The 21,891-nt window shown below is 50.0% G+C and overlaps 1 protein-coding gene across 1 annotated transcript in view; it reads left to right on the top strand.

The window, feature by feature from the left end:
• Positions 1-21,891, top strand: part of LRP4 (LDL receptor related protein 4) — a 51,357-nt gene that overhangs the window by 5,821 nt on the left and 23,645 nt on the right. The window contains exons 2-20 of the mRNA XM_061201697.1: positions 7,015-7,161; positions 8,317-8,433; positions 8,879-8,992; positions 9,349-9,465; positions 9,801-9,929; positions 10,166-10,285; positions 10,688-10,813; positions 11,426-11,551; positions 11,741-11,875; positions 12,225-12,350; positions 12,670-12,900; positions 13,756-13,912; positions 15,558-15,775; positions 15,936-16,112; positions 16,836-16,958; positions 18,649-18,857; positions 19,031-19,112; positions 19,895-20,000; positions 20,760-20,961. Coding sequence (XP_061057680.1) covers positions 7,015-7,161; positions 8,317-8,433; positions 8,879-8,992; positions 9,349-9,465; positions 9,801-9,929; positions 10,166-10,285; positions 10,688-10,813; positions 11,426-11,551; positions 11,741-11,875; positions 12,225-12,350; positions 12,670-12,900; positions 13,756-13,912; positions 15,558-15,775; positions 15,936-16,112; positions 16,836-16,958; positions 18,649-18,857; positions 19,031-19,112; positions 19,895-20,000; positions 20,760-20,961 — 2,762 coding nt within the window. The remainder of the gene's footprint in view (positions 1-7,014; positions 7,162-8,316; positions 8,434-8,878; positions 8,993-9,348; positions 9,466-9,800; positions 9,930-10,165; positions 10,286-10,687; positions 10,814-11,425; positions 11,552-11,740; positions 11,876-12,224; positions 12,351-12,669; positions 12,901-13,755; positions 13,913-15,557; positions 15,776-15,935; positions 16,113-16,835; positions 16,959-18,648; positions 18,858-19,030; positions 19,113-19,894; positions 20,001-20,759; positions 20,962-21,891) is intronic.

The following is a 21,891-nucleotide window of genomic DNA, read 5'->3' as shown; positions in this document are numbered from 1 at the left end:
AAGGCTTAGGCCATTTGCTGTCACACAGCTAGTGAGTAACTGACCTAGGATTTGAACCCAGAGCCTAAGCTGTTAACTCTCTAATCCATACTACCTCTTAGAATAGAATCTTTTCTATCTAAGCTATACCAGAAGGTCTTGGTCGGGACTGTCTGTATTTTATCTTAGATTGCCCTCTCCTCTGTGTTTTCAGTCTTCATCTTCTCAGGGAATCCCAATGCATAAAGAATTACCTTTCAGGTGCTTTTTGATGGAGTGAGGCTTAAAAAAGCTCCCAGAAGGGGAGATATGGTTTGTTGCTCCCTGAAGCCTCGTGTTACTCTGTGGACCTTGGGTTTTGAGATGTTGTAAGGGGAGAGGAAAGCAGTACTTTGCGCAGCCCCTCAGAGAGCACAGCCACATTCAATCCCTGTTGGATTTGTGAAATCTGTTGACTAAGCTTCTAGGCAGGGTAAGAAGCCTGTATGGCGACGTAGCTACATTACTGGGTTGAGAGAGAGGACACAGATGAAGATGATGGGGTTAATAACAACAACAACAACAAAAATAATAGCTGCTTATGTATTATGTATAATAGCTACTTTATATGTATTATTTCATTTAAACCTCCCAGCAACCTTATGAAATAGGTACTATTATTACCCCCAATTCACAAAAAAGGAAACTAATCCATTTCTAAATTGCTCTGTAATTTAGGTTCTAAATGCTCTTTTCTATATTTGCCTCCTAGGAATTGGTTGATGATCAATTAGGTAAGGGTAAAGGATACCATGTACTTCAAGCTCCCCCAGAGAAGGGCAGTAAAGCAGGACTCTTGCCACAAGACTCTCTCCCACCTCTTCCTGTGGTCACTCATGCCACCAACTTAACCCTTGGGAACAGCACTGCAGCTTGGCACACAGTTGGATTTTTAGACATCTCAAGCCCTGAAATATTGGGGCTTAATCATGGGGTGGATGGATAAGACAGTCTGGGTGAGTCAAATTCTATAATAGCAATAGTAGGTGCTACCATTTATCAAGAGCTTAGTATATGCCAGGCATTATGCTAAGGGCTTTTTATGAATTAAGTAATTCAATTCTCATAACATCCATGGGAGGTAGGGGCTCTTATTATCCCAATTTTCCAGATGAAAAACTAAGGTATAAAGAGATTATACGTGGTCCGATGGCCAGGAATTAGCTTAGTTTTGTTTCCATGTTCTTAACACTATGCTCTTCTGCCTCATAACTTTGGAAGCTGACCATTAAGGACTTCTTTTCCGTGTTTAAAAGTGGCAAGAGAAGGCTGACCTTGTTGGGACCAATAATCATGTGTCTTATGATATCACTTTTGAGAGGGCCCACTAGGAGAAGACTTTATCAGATAGATTTTCAAACCAGGTAAGGATGGCCTCTAGGGATCTAGGGACAGAAATAAGGAGAGTCACGGCATGTCAGTATCACAGCTTGATAATACAGCCAGTGAAAGGAACTCTTGTTGGAGAAAGGAGTGAACTTAAGCTGGATAGAACTAGGAAGCCACCTTAAAAAGAAGATTCCTGTTTTCTTGATTATAGGGTAGGTAGGAAATAACCACTTTTATTTCTCATATTCTGGGCTTCTCTTTTCCTATGACTCCCGACTGTCACAAGATTCTAATGGAATGTGTCATTCATTCATTTTACAAACTTATATTGATCATCACTACATACCAATCATTGAACTGTGCACTGAATACAAATACAAAGCTCTATATCATACAATTGCAACCATCAAGAGGCTTCTGGTCTAGTAAGTGAGCAATGGTCCCACAGTGGGCTAAATGCTACCGTAAGAGGAGACACCAAGGGCCTCTGGGGCACACAGCAGGGGCTTTCGACTCAGCTGGGGCTTTGTGGGTCCAGGTGGGGCAGCATCAGGAAAGGGTTCATGTCCTGGCCTCCTTCTACTGCCAGCCATTTACCTTGTTTGGTATGGGTTCCAATGTTTTCTGTGCAAGCTCTGTCCTCTCAAACAGTGGCTGTATAGCTACCCGAGTCTCTCCAGACTACAGGTATCTCTTGGGTGAGACTAGATCCATTTCCATGTGGCTTTTGGCTGCCACCCTTTTCAGTTATGTCAGTCCTGTCTCGCTGCATGGGCTTCCCTTTCAGTGAGAGACACTTACTGAGTAAGCTGCCCAAGGAGCTGAAATCAGTGGATTGGTCCCTTGATCGGCCTGGATGTAGTTCAGAGTCATTCCAAATAACGTATCCTCATTAAATAAGGTTTATATCTTCACCGTTGCTGCCAGTTGTTAGGAGAAGAGAAGAGAGCTTTGGTATGTTGTGGAAAAAAACATCCTTCACTTATATGAGTGATGATTCCTCCCTTTCCTATTGTAATCCCTTCCACGTTGGGGTAGCTGTCATATCCCAACACTCACAGAACACCCCTTAAGCCTTCTCATTTCTGGTTCAACTTGAAAAAGCTGCTCTGTAGCTGTGTATAGTCAGTGTACACTTGGGCCTCCAAGTGACAGGTGTGGTCCACCTTGAGCTGAGCTTTCTATGGGGTAGTCGGGAGCAGTGCCTCTCTTTTTTTTTTTTTTTTTTTGCCTGTGCCTCGTGGCTTGCGGGATTTTGGTTCCCTGACCAGGGATCGAATCCGGGCCCTCGGCAGTGAGAGCACAGAGTCCTAACCACTGGACAGCCAGGGAATTCCCAGCAGTGCCTCTCTAACTTGAGTGTGCATCAGTGGGAAGCTTTATTGAAAGTCCAGATTCTGAGATCATATTAAGGGAAGAATATTGGTCTAAGGGTCCGAATGAGGCTGCCATCCTGGCTCTCCTACTCACCCCATGACCTTGGCCAAAGTAGGTGATCTTACCAATTAAATGGATAGTACTGTAATGATTAAATGAGAACGCAAGTGTGTATGCAGAAGTAGCTTGCAAACTGTCAAGAAAAACTGCAAAACATAATCATTTGTTGTCTAAAGCCCTGCCCTTTTCTGGACCAACACGGTACCAAGGCACTCTTTCAAAGGACTAGGGTTCCATACTCTCCTTGCTTCACTACTTTACCTTAGGGCAAGGGAAATTGGTCTTTAGCCTCAGCAGTAGCCAGAAGGAGAGGTCACTGCTTGAGATCCATAAACTCACTGCACATTTGCCAATCCAGAATGCAGAAAGAAGGACCCAAAAATCCCAGTATTATAAATCCCCTTTTTTGATCTCAGGGTATTGGAAATTCTCATAATAGCAATACCACTTATTAGGAGGCAGTATTCATGAAGAGATTAAGAGCAGAGGATCTGGAATTGATCTGCCTGTGTGTGAATGCTGACTCCAACCCTTAGTATCTGTGTGACCTGTCAACAAACTTCCCCTCCCTGTGTCTCAGTGTCCTCAACTGTAAGGTGGTGATAATAATAACAGTGCCACTTCCCAGGGTTGTTGAGAGCATTCAATGATGTGGCATAAGAAAAGCACTTAGAAAAGTATTTGGAGGGCACATGGTAAGTACTCAGTAAATGATGGCTGTATTTTTATGAAGCTTTTGCTGTGTGCCAGCCCTGCGCTAAGCAGTCTACATGGATTATTTAATTTAATCTTTACAAAACCCTTTGCGGTAGAACTGTTGTTATTCCCATTTTATGGATGAGGAAACTGAGACTCAGAGGCATTAACTAACTTGCTCAAAGTTGTAGAGTTAGTGTAGAACCAGGACTTGAACTCCAGCCTCTCTGACTCAAGAATCTGTGTTCTCTCACATATTACACTGTGTCTGGTAGTGTAAGCAGATGGGCGTTTCCCTGCTTTCCTTCTGAAGGAAGCAGTGAGAAAGTGGTCAGATGGCTGAGATTTTGGTTAACCTCCGAGGAAGGCCCTCTGAGCACATTACCATGTATCCTAAAAGCTGGATAACTTGATGATCAGGGATAGTGAACACTTTGGGAGGAGGTCTTTTCCATGTTGAATTGCATTAGGTTGAAGGTTCCATGCCCTTTGAGGCCACGGTAGCTTGCAGTGTGGCTGGCAAATAGCTTTCAAGGCCAGAAGCACAGCTGAGTGTTCTAACTGAACACTTCTTAAAATGAAGACCGCGTTTTGCCACCCGCAGTCATTTGTATCCTTTCTTCACTCACCATTCTTTTAGTTAAAAAGGGTTAAAAGCTGTCCTTTATGATCACAGCCAGGACTTGAGTGAAAAGGCAGAATTCCACCTCCCAGGATCCCAGAGGGGCAGCAGTTGTCCAGAAAGGCTGGGGTTTGGAGTATAATGTGTCTGTTTACTGTATGAACACCCAAGCCAAGAGTTTGCCTGTCGCCGGCTGCCTGACCTTCAGATGTTGCTCTGACATGCAGGAAGTCGTGACTCTTCAGCAACTAACTTGATGCCCACTGGATGGAATGCTTTGTTCCTGAAGTCTGCAGGGGAAACTCAGGACTTCTGCTATCACTCAGCCAAAAGCGGGGCAGGGGGAGGCTAAAAAAAACCCTGAAGGCTCCTCTTTTACCTTCTGGATTCCTTTTGACTTGCATGCAGCCTAAAATGCTGCTGTCCTTGACCTCCTGCTCCTGGTACTCAGGTTCTTAAAATCAAGGCCTTTCAGAAAAAGCTAGCCCCCAAATCCTCATGCCCGCACACCCCCAGCATGCATTTATGGAGCATCCTTGGCAGGAGGCTAACCTCCTTCCCAGGCAGGAGGTTAGCCTCTTTCACATTTATCTTCATGTCCAACCCTTGTGGCTTTTTTTTACACACAAGGAAACAGGCTAAAGGGATACAGGATTCGTACAGGGTGGCATAGCTGGTCAGTGGGACCCAGCTCTGTCCGCTCCAGGTCCAGTGCTTCCTCCTGCTCTCCCCCCAGTGCCCCCTCTTCCTCTCCATTCTTGTCACCCCCTTACCCTGATCTCCTCCTTGGTGCGGCCCCGCTCCCTGCTGTGCGTGGCTAGCAGCATTTCTCAACCTCCATTGACATTTTAGGCTGGCTAACTTCTTTGTTGTGGGCGCCTGTCCTGTACATTGTAGGATATTTAGCAGCATCTGTGGCCTTTATCCTCTAGATGCTGCCAGTACCACCAATCACAGCCAAAAATGTCATCATGCATTGCCAAATGCCCCCCAATCTTCAACTGAGGCCAGTCTTCAATGAAGGAGAAAAATCATCCCTTATTGGGATGATTTTTAGCCTTATTCTTAGCCTTATTCTTCCTCTTCACCATTCTTCCCGGTGAAAGAGGTCAGCATGTTGGTGGTGAGCCCCATGGCATGGAGTCCTCTGGAATACTTAGTCATTGCTCTTTCATCCCAGCCAGAGTTCCCTAAAGCAGTGCCTATAGCTGTGATGAGCTGGTTAAACTTACAAAAGTTCCTCAGGCTCTGGTGCCCAGGGTCTGAGTGAAAAAAGCCCTCATCCCTTCTCAGTGCTCTCAGAACAGGCCCAAGAGGATGGGGCTGGGTCTTCAGTGCTTCCCTGGGAAGAATCCTCTGTCCTGTACTTGCAGAGAGATCTGGAGAGACAGGAGTGCTGGGCTTGGAGTAGGGCCTTCCTATGAGGTATAGAGATGCTGCTCCTTTCAGATGGATTCCCGTGGCTTCTGCAGGAAATCCTGCATCTTTTCTAGGGCAGCTGATTCCCTTAGCATGTGGAGGGGGAGGGCAAGGCCTCAGTTGAAGATTGGGTGAAAGCTGTGGTCCTTCACTCCAGAAATGTACACTTTGCCTGTAGTTTCAGGGGTTCACAGATCCCAAAGGTTGGCCATCCCTCCCATCCATTTGCAGGTTAGGGACCGACCCCTGCTTTATGCTTACACTTATCCTTGGGGTTGAAGTGGAGAGGGAGGGGTCTAGGGCTCCCCCTTTGCTTTTGGTGGGAATAACAGTCCACCCTTTCATTCTGGGCCCTAAACCCTAAGCTGGCCCGAGTAATATAATGCAAGGTGAGGATGTAGTCAAGGAGATGAGCCGAGAGAGAAGCTGGGCCCTGTAAATAGGAAAGGAAGCGGGGTAGCAATTCGGGAGCTGACTCCTTCCCTGTTCCAGCCCAGCCTGAGGGCAGGGCCCAGCTGAGGGGAGGAAAGGGAGAAGAAAGCAAGCGGAGGAGATGAGCAAGGGAGAGGTGACCCCCTTCTTTCCCAGCTGCAGCAGCCCAGCGGGTTAGATGAATGCTGGGAGGGGGGAGAGTGACCCTGGCAGAACCCTTTGTTCCAGCTGAGGCTGGAGCGGGGGCACCGAGCCATTCACACGCCATCCCAGGGCATCCTGCTGGGCACACTGGGGAGGGGGCACAGCAGCCGGTCATGGGACTTGGCCAGGCAGATAGCTGGATGCTCAATAGGGAAGCCCAGCAGCGTGCTGCGGAGGCTGCGGGAGGGGCTGCTTCTGCCATCCTTCCTCCAGGCTGTGGCCAGTCCCACAGACCGGAAGGCCCTGACTGGTCCCAGTCGCCCTGCCCTGAGGCAGCCTGGTTTCCCGGTCCTGCTTCTCCTGGTCACCCTCCTTAAAGCGAGTTCTGACTCGGGGACTCACAGCAGCGCCTGCTTCTCCCTGCTCCCTCGTGTGATTTCTTATCCCTAAAGGGGCTCCAGCATTTTAATTCCACTCTTATTTCTTGTTCTCCCTGACCAATGTCCTGGTCCTGGGTAGAGGCAAAAGCATCCATAACTCCACCTAGTTTTGGAGGGAGGGATATGGAAACCTTTCTACATCGCCCATGCTGTCCCCGGCTCCCCTTCCTCAAGACCACCAGCCCTCTAGGTGGCATCATTTGTCGCTGGGCCTTTGGTGGGGGGTGTGCAAAAAAACCCTGTCATAGAGGGGATACTGGACTGTTTGTGAGCCCAAAGTCAGAGGGTATCTTCTTGACCATTTGTGCCTTGGAGGAGGGGGAAGGCACGATTCCATGGTCCACACCTCCCTGCAGCATCACTGTGGCCTCCTGGGTGACGGTGCTCCTAGACTTGGCTCTTCTACCTTGCCACCCTGGAATGGGCTTTGGTTGGGTGGGAGCTGAGCCCTCACTGGTTCCTCTTCCCTCTGCCCAGGCCTAGCCAGCAGCCCCGAGTGTGCTTGTGGTCGGAGCCACTTCACGTGTGCGGTGAGTGCTCTCGGCGAGTGTACCTGCATCCCCGCCCAGTGGCAATGTGATGGAGACAACGACTGCGGGGACCACAGCGATGAGGACGGATGTAGTAAGAACCTCCCCACGGGACGATGGGAAGTGGTAGAAGGTGTGAGGGAGCAAGGACAGGTGTGATGGCGTGTTCTGTGCGTCAGCTGTGTCAGACTCAGAGTTGGACTCTCTCGAGGGTAACAGATATTAACAGATGGGTGGTTTCTTCACAATATATATGGCTTCAGCCCTCCCGTATTGCCCATATTTCCATGCACGTGTGGCCAATAAAACAAACTTTGAAACAAGTACAGGAGAAAACATTTGAAATTACAGGTGGTCTCTTTAATTAAATAGATCTCTCTGTATTTGTGTGAATATGTGTATCTGTATTGCATATTTGTGCATTTTAAAATGTGCATACTATACGTGGATGCCGAGTATTTCTGTGTTTGTTATGTTGGTATTCTGTGTAATCACACCTTTTCAAATAACATAAACTTTGTAAGAAATCACATATTCTCATTAAATCTCCCCTTTCCCTTAGTGTAGTAACATGCACAACAGGCTAGGGTATCCTGTCTTGGATATGTAGTAATATTACTCCTGAGCCACTTACTTGTCTGGATTCAGGGGTGCAGTCTCCACCCTGCAGCACCTATATCTGAGGGAGGCTAATTAGTCTCATAAGAGTGAAGCTACAACCTGGACCTTATTAACCCTAACCAGTTTAGCTAATTGTGATGATGGTATATGGCTCACTTTCATGTAGCACTTTCGAGGTCTCAAAAGACCTCGCTGAGTCAATTATAATTATCCCCATTGTACAGTCAAAGAACCTGTTGCTCAGAGAGGGTAACTGGCTTGTGTGATAAGTGATGAGTTCTCAAACTTGAAATTGAGCCCAGGTTTGTCAATCATCATTTAATAAGAGGAAATGGGGAAAAATACTTTTGTTTGTCTTTTCATGTTTTCCTTAACTGCTTTCTTAGTGGTTTTGAGCTTCTTGGGCTCTTCTGCCTTCTGAATCCCTGACCACCACTCCCTGAGAAAACTCTGGCTTCTTAACTGCTGTTTCTGCTTGGTTCTCCATCCGCTGGAGGCAGGCGTAGGAGTCTGTGAGGAAGGGCTGTAATTCAGACAGAGAGTTAAGAAAGGATTTCTGGCCCGGTTGAGCCTGCCTGAGTAAGTGCACCAGACTGACACTTGTTTCCCTTCTTTTGCCGGGACTCAGTGCTCCCCACCTGCTCCCCTCTTGACTTCCACTGTGACAATGGCAAGTGCATCCGCCGCTCCTGGGTGTGCGATGGAGACAACGACTGTGAGGACGACTCGGACGAGCAGGACTGTCGTGAGTGCTGGCGGGGCTGGGCAGGTTCCATCAATTTTCAATCAGAGAATGATGCCCCAGGGACTTCCCTGGCAGTCCAGAGGTAGATACTTGGCCTTCCAATGCAGGGGGTACAGGTTCAATCCCTGGTCGGAGAGCTAAGATCCCACATGCCTCGCGGCCAAAAAACCAAAACATAAAACAGAAGCAGTATTGTAACAAATTCAATAAAGACTTAAAAAAAAAAAAAAGAAAGAAAAAGAAAATGATGCCCCAGCCCGTGGTGTTTGGCTCTTGGCCTTCCACCTCTTCTCTTGGTCAGATAAGCCCCCGGAGACAGCCACCTCCTAGGCTCCCTTGGGAAGCATCAGAGCTGCTTTGGCTGCTCTGCTCTGCAAGGCTTTCTGCTGGGCTCCCAGGCGCTGGCCCCACTGCCTGTAGCGCCCTGACCGCTCTGTGCCCACAGCCCCGCGGGAGTGTGAGGAAGACGAGTTCCCCTGCCAGAACGGCTACTGCATCCGGAGCCTGTGGCACTGCGATGGTGACAATGACTGTGGTGACAACAGCGATGAGCAGTGTGGTGAGCGGTGCTCCGGGGAGGCAGGCGGGGTGGCTGGTGGATGTCATGGCCATGGGGGGAAAGAGCAGCAAGGGCTCTGGCACTGCCCGAACCTTGAACCGCCCAGGTGCCTGGAGCAGCTGGAGGAAAGCAGGAGGGGCAGAGCAGCCAGACGCCCCAGGAACCACAGAATAGGAGCCTGAGGCCCAATCTCTCCAGGGCTTCGGCTTTCCCCTCGGGAGTCTGCCCCGAATCTGTGGTGTCTTGCAGGGCCTGGGTCAGACTCCCAGGGGCAGTAAGGATGGGAGTCAGGGAGGATTGCAGGAGGGTTGCCGGTGGGGCTCCTGCAGGATTGCTGTCCCATTGCGTCCCCCCAGACATGCGCAAGTGCTCCGACAAGGAATTCCGCTGCAGTGATGGAAGCTGTATCGCTGAGCATTGGTACTGCGATGGTGACACCGACTGCAAAGATGGCTCTGACGAGGAGAGCTGTCGTGAGTGGCCCCAGAACTCAGGCTCTTGGGCTGGGATGGGGCAGAGAGCTCCATCCCATGGGCTGAGGGCCAGGCTGAGGAGTGCATGAACAGTGGGCAAGGAGGGTGGGTTCTTAAGAAGCGGCTCCTCCTAGGTTGAGCCCTGGAGGGAACAGGTTCCCCAGATGGGAAGGGAGGTCTCCCTTTGGTCCACCAGAATATGGGAGTCTATAAGGGCCATCCCAAATGAAACCTGGTTTCTTTATCTGAGCATCTTGCTCCTTTGAGGAGTCAGGGCCCCTCTCCTCTGTCCAGGACTGAGTGTATTCCCCTCCCTGCTCCTGCCCTCCTTCCAGCCTCGGCAGTGCCAGTGCCCCCCTGCAACCTGGAGGAGTTCCAGTGTGCCTATGGCCGCTGCATCCTCGATATCTACCACTGCGATGGCGATGATGACTGCGGAGACTGGTCGGACGAGTCTGACTGCTGTGAGTGCTCTGGCCAGCTGGGTGGGGGAGGGGAGGCCAGGCTGGGAGGAACTCCTGGGGTGGCAAGGCACAGGTGCCGCCTGGGTCAGGAGCTCAGGGGACGAGCTTTTGGATTCCCTGGTCCCTACTGAGCAAAGATGGAAGAGCCTGGGGGCTGGGGCTGGGGCTTTCTGGTCTGCCATGGGACACTGGGTGCAGGGACTAGCTAGAGACAGAAGCCTATCGTGTTTCCGCAGCCTCCCACCAGCCCTGCCGCTCTGGGGAGTTCATGTGTGACAGTGGCCTGTGCATAAACGCAGGCTGGCGCTGTGATGGCGACGCGGACTGTGATGACCAGTCTGATGAGCGCAACTGCAGTGAGTGGAGGGCGGTGCCAACGGTCTGGGCTGGAAGTAGAGAGAGGCCACCACCGGTGAAGCTTGAAGACAGTTAGGACAGGACCACCATGTACAGTCGTGTAGGTTGGGCATGGCCCAGAGGTGCTAGGTGCAAAGGATGCCAGTCCCACAGTAGACGTATCTTCCATAATTCTATAGATTTATATAGTCATCATGGCAGTTTTCCAGCAGATGGCAGTAAAGTGTCTTGAGGAAAAGGCACCTTTTTCTAATTCCCACAGAGATGCCGTATAGACCAGCTGTGACACTGGTGTCAAGAAGAGTGGCGTGGGTGCTGGCATAAAGTGCATTTTGGGGTGGCAGTGTGGTGCTTCGGGCTGAAGTGGGGCCAGGCTTTCATTAGACCTTTGCTTTGCCCAGCCACCTCGATATGTACGGCGGAACAGTTCCGCTGTCGGTCAGGCCGCTGCGTCCGTCTGTCCTGGCGTTGTGATGGGGAGGACGACTGTGCGGACAACAGCGATGAAGAGAACTGTGAGAACACAGGTAGAGCCTCCCAGGGGTACCCCAGGCCCGTTAACCCATAGGTGGGTTGGAGGATAGGGGTGGGAAGCGGGTGTTACTGCTGCCTTTCCAGTTGGGCCAAGGTGATGCTTTAGTCAGATCTTGCCCATGGCCTGGATTTTTCCTGCTCTTCTCAGTTACCAGTGTCAAATCCAGGTGCATCTGTTGACCTGCAGCCTCATGGCCTGAAACACAGTATCAGGGCTGGGAGTTTCAATGGCCTCTCACATTCTAACTCACACATGGCCGGTGCCTGGTGCTCTGGCCTCATGAGCAAGGACTGCTCTCTGGCTGACAGCCCCCATGCCCCCTCCCCTAGCCACACCGGTGCCGGACACATGGATGTGCTCTCTCATTCTGTCCCACACCCCTCACCATCCCACTGCGGTGTCCTGGGGAAAAAACACATGCAGACATTCAGCCAGCCCTGTCTGAGCTGTTTCCTGCCTTGGACCCCGACCCTCCCACCTTGAGTCTCATCTGTCTCCAGCTCACTCTAGAAAATGACAGGCTCCCATCCTTTTGTTGACCCAAGCCCTGCCCTGATGTGACCTGGGTCTCCCTCCCTCCCCATTTTCCTCCCTCCCTCTCCAGGAAGCCCCCACTGTGCCTCGGACCAGTTTCTGTGTTGGAATGGGCGCTGCATCGGGCAGAGGAAGCTGTGCAATGGGGTCAATGACTGTGGGGACAGCAGCGACGAAAGCCCACAGCAGAGCTGCCGTGAGTGTCCCCCCGGGCGTGCCCACCCGTGGTTTGTGGCTGAGCCCCGCCCATACGCTTCAAAGAGAAGCCTCCCCAGTGACTCTTGCAGCCTCAGGAGCTGTTCTTCGTGGTCCAGGTGGAATGCCAAGTTGGCTGTCTGGGGGAGGATTCTGGGCTCAACTCCCATCTCTGGCTTGGCTGGCACAGGGCCCCGGACGGGTGAGGAGAACTGCAATGTTAACAACGGTGGCTGCACCCAGAAGTGCCAGACGGTGCGGGGGGCAGTGCAGTGTACCTGCCACACAGGCTACCGGCTCATTGAGGACGGACGCACGTGCCAGGGTGAGCTGGGGCCTGGGTGGGAGCAGGGCCAGGCAGCTGTGTTTCCGATGGGTCAGGCATTTGATGGGCGTAGCCTCATATCATGATCACAATAGTCCTGGGAGGTAGGGATTGTTATCCCTCCCATTTCAAAGGTGGGGGAACGGAAGCTCAGAGAGGTGAGTTAGCAGAGTTGGGATTCCAGCCCAGCTCGGAGTGAACTCGAATCCCTTGACCACTTGTTATATAGTCTTCCCATTAGGCCTGGAAAGTAGATGGGTATGTGGGCAGGGAAGCAGCTCGTCAGCTGGGCAGTTGGGGTGGGAGGATGGCAGAACAGAGATCTCCTGACCACGTTCCGTCCTCACAGATGTGAATGAATGTGCCGAGGAGGGGTACTGTAGCCAGGGCTGCACCAACAGCGACGGGGCTTTCCAGTGCTGGTGCGAAGCAGGCTACGAACTCCGGCCTGACCGGCGCAGCTGCAAGGCTCTGGGTAAAGGGTGTTGGCGTTTGGCTGGGTGGGCAGAGGACTGAGCCTGGCAGCCAGGTGCTCCGGTGCTTGGAGATTTGCCGAGAGTTAGCTGTTTCCATCGCAGTACAATGGAGCTATGAATTGCATCCTGAGCCCCAAGCAAAACCCCGCTGGGGTGGGATGTGTACTTTGCAGGCTCCCACCCTTCTAGCGCTGATGCTAACAGCTTGGGACGTGCCCTAGCGGGCTAGGGGCCCCCTGGAGCTGGGGGTGCACGCTGGTGGTTGCCAGGGGCAGCTCTGGAGCCCGGCGGGGGCCCCATTTCTATGCCACGTCCCAGGGCCGGAGCCGGTGCTACTGTTCGCCAACCGCATCGACATCCGGCAGGTGCTGCCGCACCGCTCCGAGTACACACTGCTGCTCAACAACCTGGAGAACGCCATCGCCCTCGACTTCCACCACCGGCGTGAGCTTGTCTTCTGGTCCGATGTCACCCTGGACCGGATCCTCCGTGCCAACCTCAATGGCAGCAATGTGGAAGAGGTTGTGTCTACAGGGCTCGAGAGCCCAGGTAGGGAACGAGGCCCCATGGGGAGGGGCAGGGCCACACCACATGCAGAGCCATCGAGGAAAGAACAGGCGAGTGGCTACAAACCGTAGGCAGCGGAGCATCTTCTCGCAGTGAAATCTTGGGTGGAACTCTAATATGGAAAACATTCATTAGTCTACATTCATTTTATAGGTTCAGGTTTATAACATTTGCTGGTTGTAAAGCAAACATGAGCTCAATCAGCGAGAGTAATGAGACCCTTTCGACGAATGTAACCATCTGAAATCAGAGATTTGTGGATGACTGTTACAATTCTCTATCAGCCTTGCATCCAATTAAATTCTGACTTTTGTTTTGATTGCTTAGTATTAGGAATATTCTGATCAACCCAGATAAATATATCCAAATGTTTGCAGATTAGAAAAACAGTAGCTCACTTTGCAATCTCAGGCCATTCTACAAGCAAGGGAAGTGGGTTAGAATTTGGTATTGAGCACATTTGACTCAAATGCTTATGGAACTTCTGATGTTCCTCTGTGAACCCCTGAGCCACAATTTGTAAACCCCTGGGCCAGTGCAGTCGGGGACCCTGGGTGTGGGTCAGGGAGCCAGGATTCATGAAGTGGAATGGGATTGGCTGCGAGGAGGAAATGCATGACCTTGGACAGTTACTTGACTTCTCTGTGTCTCAATATCTTCACCTTCATGGGGATTATAGTACCTAGCTCACACAGTTGTTGTGATGATTAAATGAGGTAGTGGTTAGAAGAGTATCTGGCCCAAGAAACGGCTTCGTGTAAGAGCTGCCCTTGTTTCTATGGCACAGAGGATCCTGGGCTGAACCCCTGACATTTTTCCATGGCCTCTTTCCACCAGGGGGCCTGGCTGTGGATTGGGTCCATGACAAACTCTACTGGACCGACTCGGGGACATCAAGGATTGAGGTGGCTAACCTGGACGGGGCCCACCGGAAGGTGCTGCTGTGGCAGAACCTTGAGAAGCCCAGGGCCATTGCCTTGCACCCCATGGAGGGGTGAGTGAGCTGTGGCTCAAGCTCCCAGGTTCCTCATGCAACCTCCAGGGACAGTTCCCCCCGCCACCTGGGCCAGACTTTATTGGTAGGGGGTGGGGTGGGGTGGGGGGGCGGGCATCCTCACAGTGTGATGTTAATAGCCTTGGCTGTGCACTCAGACACACCTGGATTTACAGCTCTTCAGTAATTGGCTGTATGGCCTTGGGCTAATTAATCTCTCTATTTTACTCATTTCTAAACTGGTGATCAAAAATATACCTACCTCATAGCTGTGTGAAGATTAAAGATTAAATGAGATGATGCATTTTAAATGGCATAACACACATTATATAAGTGGTAGATGTTTAGTATTTTTGTTATTAGTTCATAGGGTTGAGCTAATTAATAAAAATTAATAGGGACTTCCCTGGTGTCGCAGTGGTTAAGAATCCGCCTCTCAATGCAGGGGACACGGGTTCCATCCCTGGTCAGGGAACTAGATCCCACATGCATGCCGCAACTAAGAGTTTGCCTGCCACAACTAAGGAGCCCACCGGCTAGAACTAAAAAAAAAGCGCATGTGCTGCAACTAAAGGAGCTGGCGAGCCGCAACTAAGACCCGGCACAACCAAAAAAACTAATAAAAATAAATAAGTAAATAAATCAGAATAAAATAAAATTTTTTTAAAAACCTGGCAAAGTTGAATGGCAAGAAGCTGGCATTACTTTAAAAATAAAATAAAATAAAAATTAATAATTTTATTATTAGAAGAAAGGTCTCCTGAAGTGGAAGTTCTTAGCCTCTGGCTTTTGAAAATTAAATGCAGGGACTTCCCTGGTAGTCCAGTGGTAAAGAATCCGCCTTCCAATGCAGGGGACGCACGTTCGATCCCTGGTCAGGGAACTGAGATCCCACGTGCTGCGGGGCAGCCAAGCCTGCGCGCCACAGCTACTGAGCTTGTGTGCCTCAACTAGAGAGCCCCCGTGCCACAAACTACAGAGCCCACGCGCTCTGGAGCCCATGTGCCCTGGAGCCTGTGTGCCACCACTAGAGAAGAGAAAACCTGCACACCACAACTAGGGAGAAGCCCATGCACCCGAACGAGCGCCACAACGAAGGCTCCCATGCGCCGCAACGAAGACCCCACACAGCCAAATGAATAAATATTAAAAAAAAAATTTAAGTGCAGTCAGTCAAGGGGGGTGTCCTCTAAGATCCTACAGTTGTAGGTCAGGTGTTTTAGAAACACAGCGTGTGTCTGTGTGCGCACACGTGCATGTGTGTGAAATTACAAAAGGCGGTGGTAGACATTGTGACAAAGAAGAAAGTGCTTGTCCTAAGTCGTATCACACTAGTATATTGTCAGTTCCACAAGGTCAGGATCTTTATCTGTTTTGTTCACTGCTGCACTCCCAATACCCGAGATAGATATGCCCTGCTCGTAGCAGGTACTCCAAAAATTTTTTTGTTAAATGAATACATGCCCTGTCTAGAGACATTTAAATTCAAATATTGAAAAAATGCTCTGCAGACCAAACAGAATGTATCTCCTACCAGTTGGAATCACCTGGGTTAAATCAGCGAAAGCCCCCTGCCTGATTACTATCCTGGGTACTTACCCACCCTCTACTGCCTTCCTCTCAATGTCCTTTTTTCTATTCCCAGTACCATTTACTGGACAGACTGGGGCAACACCCCCCGCATCGAGGCCTCCAGCATGGATGGCTCTGGACGCCGCATCATCGCCGATACCCATCTCTTCTGGCCCAACGGCCTCACCATTGATTATGCCGGGCGTCGAATGTACTGGGTGGATGCTAAGCACCATGTCATCGAGAGGGCCGATCTGGACGGGAGTCACCGCAAGGCTGTCATTAGCCAGGGTGAGGCCCTCCCTTCACTCTCCTTTATCTCTCATCCTACTTCCCCCATCCCAGCCCCCAGGAGCCTTGGCAGAGGGTGAGATTTGTACGGTTGCTGGGCCTGGGCCCAGGGACCAGGCAGGCCATGTCTAGACTGAGGTCCTCCTGGACTTTCCCCCAGGCCTCCCGCATCCCTTTGCCATCACCGTATTTGAAGATAGCCTGTACTGGACAGACTGGCACACCAAGAGCATCAATAGTGCTAACAAATTTACCGGCAAGAACCAGGAGATCATTCGCAACAAACTGCACTTCCCCATGGACATCCACACCTTGCACCCCCAGCGCCAGCCTGCAGGTAAAAAACCGCCCACCTGGTGGGCCTCCAGTGCTTCTAGGAACCTTGCACCTGTCACAGTTGCCGTTGTTTCCCGCGGGGAAATTTGAGATTAGCACTGATGTGGGCGAATCCCTCCCTCTGCTGGACATTTAGGGTAGTACAACGTTGAGACTCATGAAAGACTTTCTTTTTTTTTTTTTAAATAAATTTATTTATTTTATTTATTTATTTTTGGCTGCGTTCGGTCTTCGTTGCCGCGCGGCCTTTCTCTAGTTGCGGCGAGCGGGGGCCACTCTTCATTGCGGTGCGTGGGCTTCTCATTGCGGCGGCTTCTCTTGTTGCGGAGCACTGGCTCTAGGAACGCGGGCTTCAGTAGTTGTGGCACGTGGGCTCAGTGGTTGTGGCACACGGGCTTAGCTGCTCCGCGGCATGTGGGATCTTCCCAGACCAGGACTTGAACCCGTATCCCCTGCATTGGCAGGCGGATTCTTAACCACTGCGCCACCAGGGAAGCCCATGAAAGACTTTCAATTTCACTGTCCCCATCTAATTCATGCAGACATTTCCTGTGTGTCAGGTATTCACTCTGCTCACAGGTGGGGCAGATATAAAAAATAATAAGGCGTAGCTCCTCCCTTGAGGGAACTCACACCCTTGCTAAACCACTACTCACTAGCCTTGGGACCGTTTCTCCCAACCTTTGGTCTTACCTGACCTTCTTGCTCTGGGCTTTTTGAGCAGGGAAAAACCGCTGTGGGGACAACAACGGAGGCTGCACCCACCTGTGTCTGCCCAGTGGACAGAACTACACCTGTGCCTGCCCCACTGGCTTCCGCAAGATCAGCAGCCACGCCTGTGCCCAGAGTAAGTGGGTCTAGGGCACCTGCCTCAATGGACATGCCTTGTGAGGGTGGGTGGAAGGAACAAGGGATAGGAGTTCAGGGACTGCCAGTTGTGGGGAGGAGCCGGGCTCCTCAGGTAGCCCCTGGAGAGGAAGAATGTAAGAGGCTGAGGGCTCCAATGTCAAAGCTGAGGGCTGAGGGCCCAGCAATAGTCCCTGAAGGCTCAGCAACACCACCCAGTCGAGTATGAACTCCTGCAGCCAGGCTTGTGTATCATTTCACCCAGGATGCTTTGTCTGTAGGCAGCAAGAGGGTTCCAGGCCCTTCTACAAAGCAAGGGAATGGTTTCCTAGCTCTTTACCTTTAGCCTCACCCTGTTACAGACTTTCTCTCAGCCCCTAAGCCATAGAGTAAGATTAGGACTTCTGATGGTGCTCTGTATACATAAGCCCTGGATAAATAAGAGCCTAGTGAGTGAAAGACAATGGGATTCCCAGGGGGCTCCCTGAACGGCTACTCTGGCTTCCTTTGAGCTCCTGAAGGTGTATTGCCTTGAGAGGGTGGCCTTGTCTAGCTCAGTGGTGCAGGTGCTTTTTCCTAAGAATAGTCCAGAGAGGAGTGATCCAGATGTATAGCACAACCAGCAAGGGGCTGGGGTAATTCCTCACACATCACAGCTCTTCTCATTTACTGCTGTATGCCCACTGATCCTCTTATCTCTGGTTAAAATCAAATTTCTCTTGGGATCTAGGTCTTTTCCAGAGAGTGAAATTAGGAAAACTATTCAGAGGAGCAGGGGCAGTGGTCATTCAACACACTTTGATTGAGAACCTCATTTCCTTGTCTTCTTTTGTGCCCAGCTTTTTCCATGGTTGTCTTAATGAGATGCAAGGAACTTCCCCTTAAAGGTTTCCCAGAGCTTAAAAGAAGACAGCTGATAAAGTTAGGCAGGAAGTGCCTTTCCAAGCAGAATAGTATACTGGGAAATATTCAGACAGACCAGAATAGGGGCAGGGGATGGAGAAGAGCCCCTGGGAAGAAGCTCTATAGAGGTGTGGCCAGAGCTCCATCTCTGGAGTCAGACCTGAGTTCAAGTCCCTGCTTCGGTGCTTTGTAGCTGTGGGATCCTGGACCAGTTACTTGGCCCCTGGTAGCCTCAGGATTGCTTATCTAGAGAATGAGAATAAAAATGGCATAAACCACAAAGGGTTGTTATGAGGGTACAGGAGACAAGGCAAGAAAAGCACGAAGCTCGGTGCCTGGCAAGGAGTAAGTGCTCTGCAAATAGTCATCATTGGCTGAAGTCGTGGAGAGCGAGAAGAAGGGATCTAGATGACGGAGTGGAGCAGAAGTCCTGAAGCGGACACGGAGGCAGAGAGGCAGGGTGGGCTTGACAATGACCTAGCCAGTACACCAGAGGAGACTGAGCAAAGTAACAGGAGAGGCAGGCTGAGATGAAGCTGACAGACACTTAAACAGGCTGCACCTCTGGGCCCTGGTCAAGTCTACTTCCACTGGATCTTAAAGTCTGATTGTGCCAGCACGGGCTGCCCGATGCTCAAAGGGGGCCTGAGGTGTGAAGAGTAGGGGACAAAGGGCACCAGACCCCAGGAAGTGTGATTGAACCAGATGTCACACAGGTGAGCGTCTGTGTCTGTCATTGTTATTGGATTTAGAGCATTAAAAGAAGACCCCTTTCGGCCTTTGATCAGGTCTTGACAAGTTCCTGCTTTTTGCCCGAAGGATGGACATCCGTCGGATCAGCTTCGACACAGAGGACCTGTCCGACGATGTCATCCCACTGGCTGACGTGCGCAGTGCTGTGGCCCTTGACTGGGACTCCCGGGATGACCACGTGTACTGGACAGATGTCAGCACTGACACCATCAGCAGGGCCAAGTGGGATGGAACAGGACAGGAGGTAGGGCCCAGCATGGGCCCAGGCCCTCGGGGAGGGCAGAGATTGAGGGATGGAATTCACCCTCTCCTGGGTAAGGGCTTCCCCTATCTTTGCCAGCCTATGAATTGGTGGAGTTTGGGCCCCAGAGCTGGGGTGTAAGTCCAGTTGGTGACACAGCTTTGCTTCCTGCCTAGGTGGTAGTGGATACCAGTTTGGAGAGCCCGGCAGGCCTGGCCATTGATTGGGTCACCAACAAGCTGTACTGGACAGATGCAGGTATGTAGAGGGCAACTATGGCCTGGCTCTCTGGGATCCTCTTATTTAAAACCCTGGCCTTGGGTACAAAGGGCCCAGTGCCCCTCCTAGACCATTTCTGTCTTGACCTGAAGTCCTTGGTAGGTCAGGAGTGGTTGGGCTGCTGCAGAGCTGAAGTTAGCAGCTCACATCTGAGGGTTTGGCATTTGCCATTCAAGTGGCGGCTACTTCTGCTGTGCAGCTGATGCTTGAGAATGCTTTACATCATTTCAGATAAGGAACCTACGCCCTGTGGTTTTCCTTCCATCGCTGTCTTGGTGAAAGAGGCATTTTCTATTAGGCAGTTAAGTGTGGGAGGTAAGGCGAATGCCTTAAACCAGAGCTATCAAAGTGTGGTTCCTAGCAGTATCAGCATCAGCATTACCTGGGAACTTGTTAGAAATGCAGATTCTTGGGCCCCACGTCAGACCTGCTGAATTGGAATCTTGGGGGGTTAGGTTCAGGAATCTGTACTTTGACAAGCTCTTCTGGTTTTTGTGCACACTAAAGTTTGAGAAGCATTGCCTTAAATTATAGGACAGAGTGGGTTGCTTGGGTTGAGGAAGCCTTAACTCTTCCACGAAATGGAACTGATCACTTCCTTGAATTTCTTCTTGAAATTCAATTCACTAAATATCCGTTGCGCATTTATCACGAAGTATTTCTTGAGCATCTACGGCATGCCATGCTCTGTGCTGGGCATGGGAGGTAAGAGGATGAATGACCAAGACTAGTTAATGTCTTTGCCCCTTACTTCTTGGTAGGGACAGACCGGATTGAAGTGGCCAACACGGATGGCAGCATGAGAACAGTACTCATCTGGGAAAACCTTGATCGTCCCCGGGACATCGTGGTGGAACCCATGGGCGGGTGAGCACCAGCCCCTTTGGAACAAGTTCTCCCCACGCCCAGATCTGAGTACTAGAGGGGAGTCTGGAGATTAGAGAGAGTGGCTAGATCTCACGGGCGCACCAAGGAAGCAAGAGCAGCTGTAGAAACCACAGAGCATGGTGACAACTCTGTCTCCTTCACAGACAAGGAAACCTTTTACATTTAAACATTTTTTTCTTTTTCTGTTTTTTTGTTTGTTTGGTTGGTTTTTTGGTCTGCTTACCAAAGTAATCCATTGTTTTTTAAAAAAAAAAAAGTTTGTAGAAAGTGAAGATTCCCTATAATCTCACTCCGAAAATAACTGTGGTTAACAGTTTAGGGTATTTTTTCCAGATTTTCTTCTATGTGTACGCATACATGTAGCGGTGGAGGTGATGGTTTTGGTTTGACAACAATGGCATACTCTTCTGTAACTTGGGTTTTCACTTGGCTATATATCTTAGCTATCTTTCCATTTGGTTATATAGATCTATTTTTTTCTTCTTGATGGTTATATAGAATTCTGTTAAGTTGATATACCGTAATTATTTAACCCATCCAGTCAAGGAAACATTTAAGATCCTCGGGTACTTTTTGATAGGGATGTGAGATACAAGACCAGAACCCAGGAGGGGGCTGGGAACTGAGGCAAGAGGCTGGGGTAGCTATAGCAAGCAGAAACCCTCAAACCCTAGGAACCCTGAATCCCCACTGGGTATTAACTGGAAGGCTTGTAAGACCTCCCTTGCCTGTGCCCAGGTACATGTATTGGACGGACTGGGGTGCAAGCCCCAAGATTGAACGAGCTGGCATGGATGCCTCAGGTCGTCAGGTCATCATCTCTTCTAATCTGACGTGGCCTAATGGATTAGCCATTGACTATGGGTCCCAGCGGCTATACTGGGCTGATGCCGGCATGAAGACGATTGAATTTGCCGGACTGGATGGCAGCAAAAGGAAGGTAAGGGTGGCGCTAAGACATCCTCCCACAGCCCTGACAGCCTCCAGGGTGGCGCTTCCTGGCTGGCAGCTAACAGGACCCAGGGAAGCCTAGGGGTGATACAGCAGGGTGCATTTGCTATTTCTCTGAAACTGCGGCTGTGCTCCAGAGCCCGGGGTCCCTGCTCCTTGATGATGAAAGGAAACTAGGGATCATGTGGCTTGTGGGCTGGGGGTGTAAGTGCTTTCCTAATAACTATCACCACTAATGCTAATTAATCACCAGTTGCATACTGGGCCCATGACCTCTCTCTCTCTGTTTTTATTGTTTATTTTGATATAATTTCAAACCTACAGACAAGTTGTAAGAATAGTCAAAAGAACCAATAACTAATATTTTGCCACATTGTTTTTTCTTGATAGCAACTTTGAAGGTAATTTTTTATTAATTTTTATTGGAGTATAGTTGCTTTACAATGTTGTGTTAGTTTCAGCTGTATAGCAAAGTGAACCTACTGTATAGCACAGGGAACTCTACTCAGTGCTTTGCTACATTGTTATATCATTCTCATTCTCTGTCCACACACACACACACACACACACACACACACACACACACACCACAATTCTTCTGAACCATCTTAGATTAAATTGGAGACATCCTGCCGTTGAACCCAAAATAGTCCAGTGCCTATTTCCTAAGAACAAGAACATTGTCTTGCATAATCACAGTATAATGATCAATATCAGGAAATTTATCATTGATACAATATTACTATCTAATCCACAGTCTATATTCAATTTCACTACCAGTTGCTCCGATAATGTCCTTATAGCTTTTTTTTTTTCATTTTTCTTTTTAAGTCCAGGATCCAATCCCAGATCACAGTTGTTTTTAGTAATCATGTCTCTTTAATCTGGAACATTTCCTCAGCCTGTCTTTGTCTTTCCT

The sequence above is a fragment of the Eubalaena glacialis genome, chromosome 10, assembly GCF_028564815.1.
Source record: "Eubalaena glacialis isolate mEubGla1 chromosome 10, mEubGla1.1.hap2.+ XY, whole genome shotgun sequence".
In the NCBI taxonomy this organism is placed as follows: Eukaryota; Metazoa; Chordata; class Mammalia; order Artiodactyla; family Balaenidae; genus Eubalaena; species Eubalaena glacialis.
The sequence above is the reverse complement of the archived record's forward strand: the minus strand, read 5'-3'. Positions and strand labels throughout refer to the sequence as shown.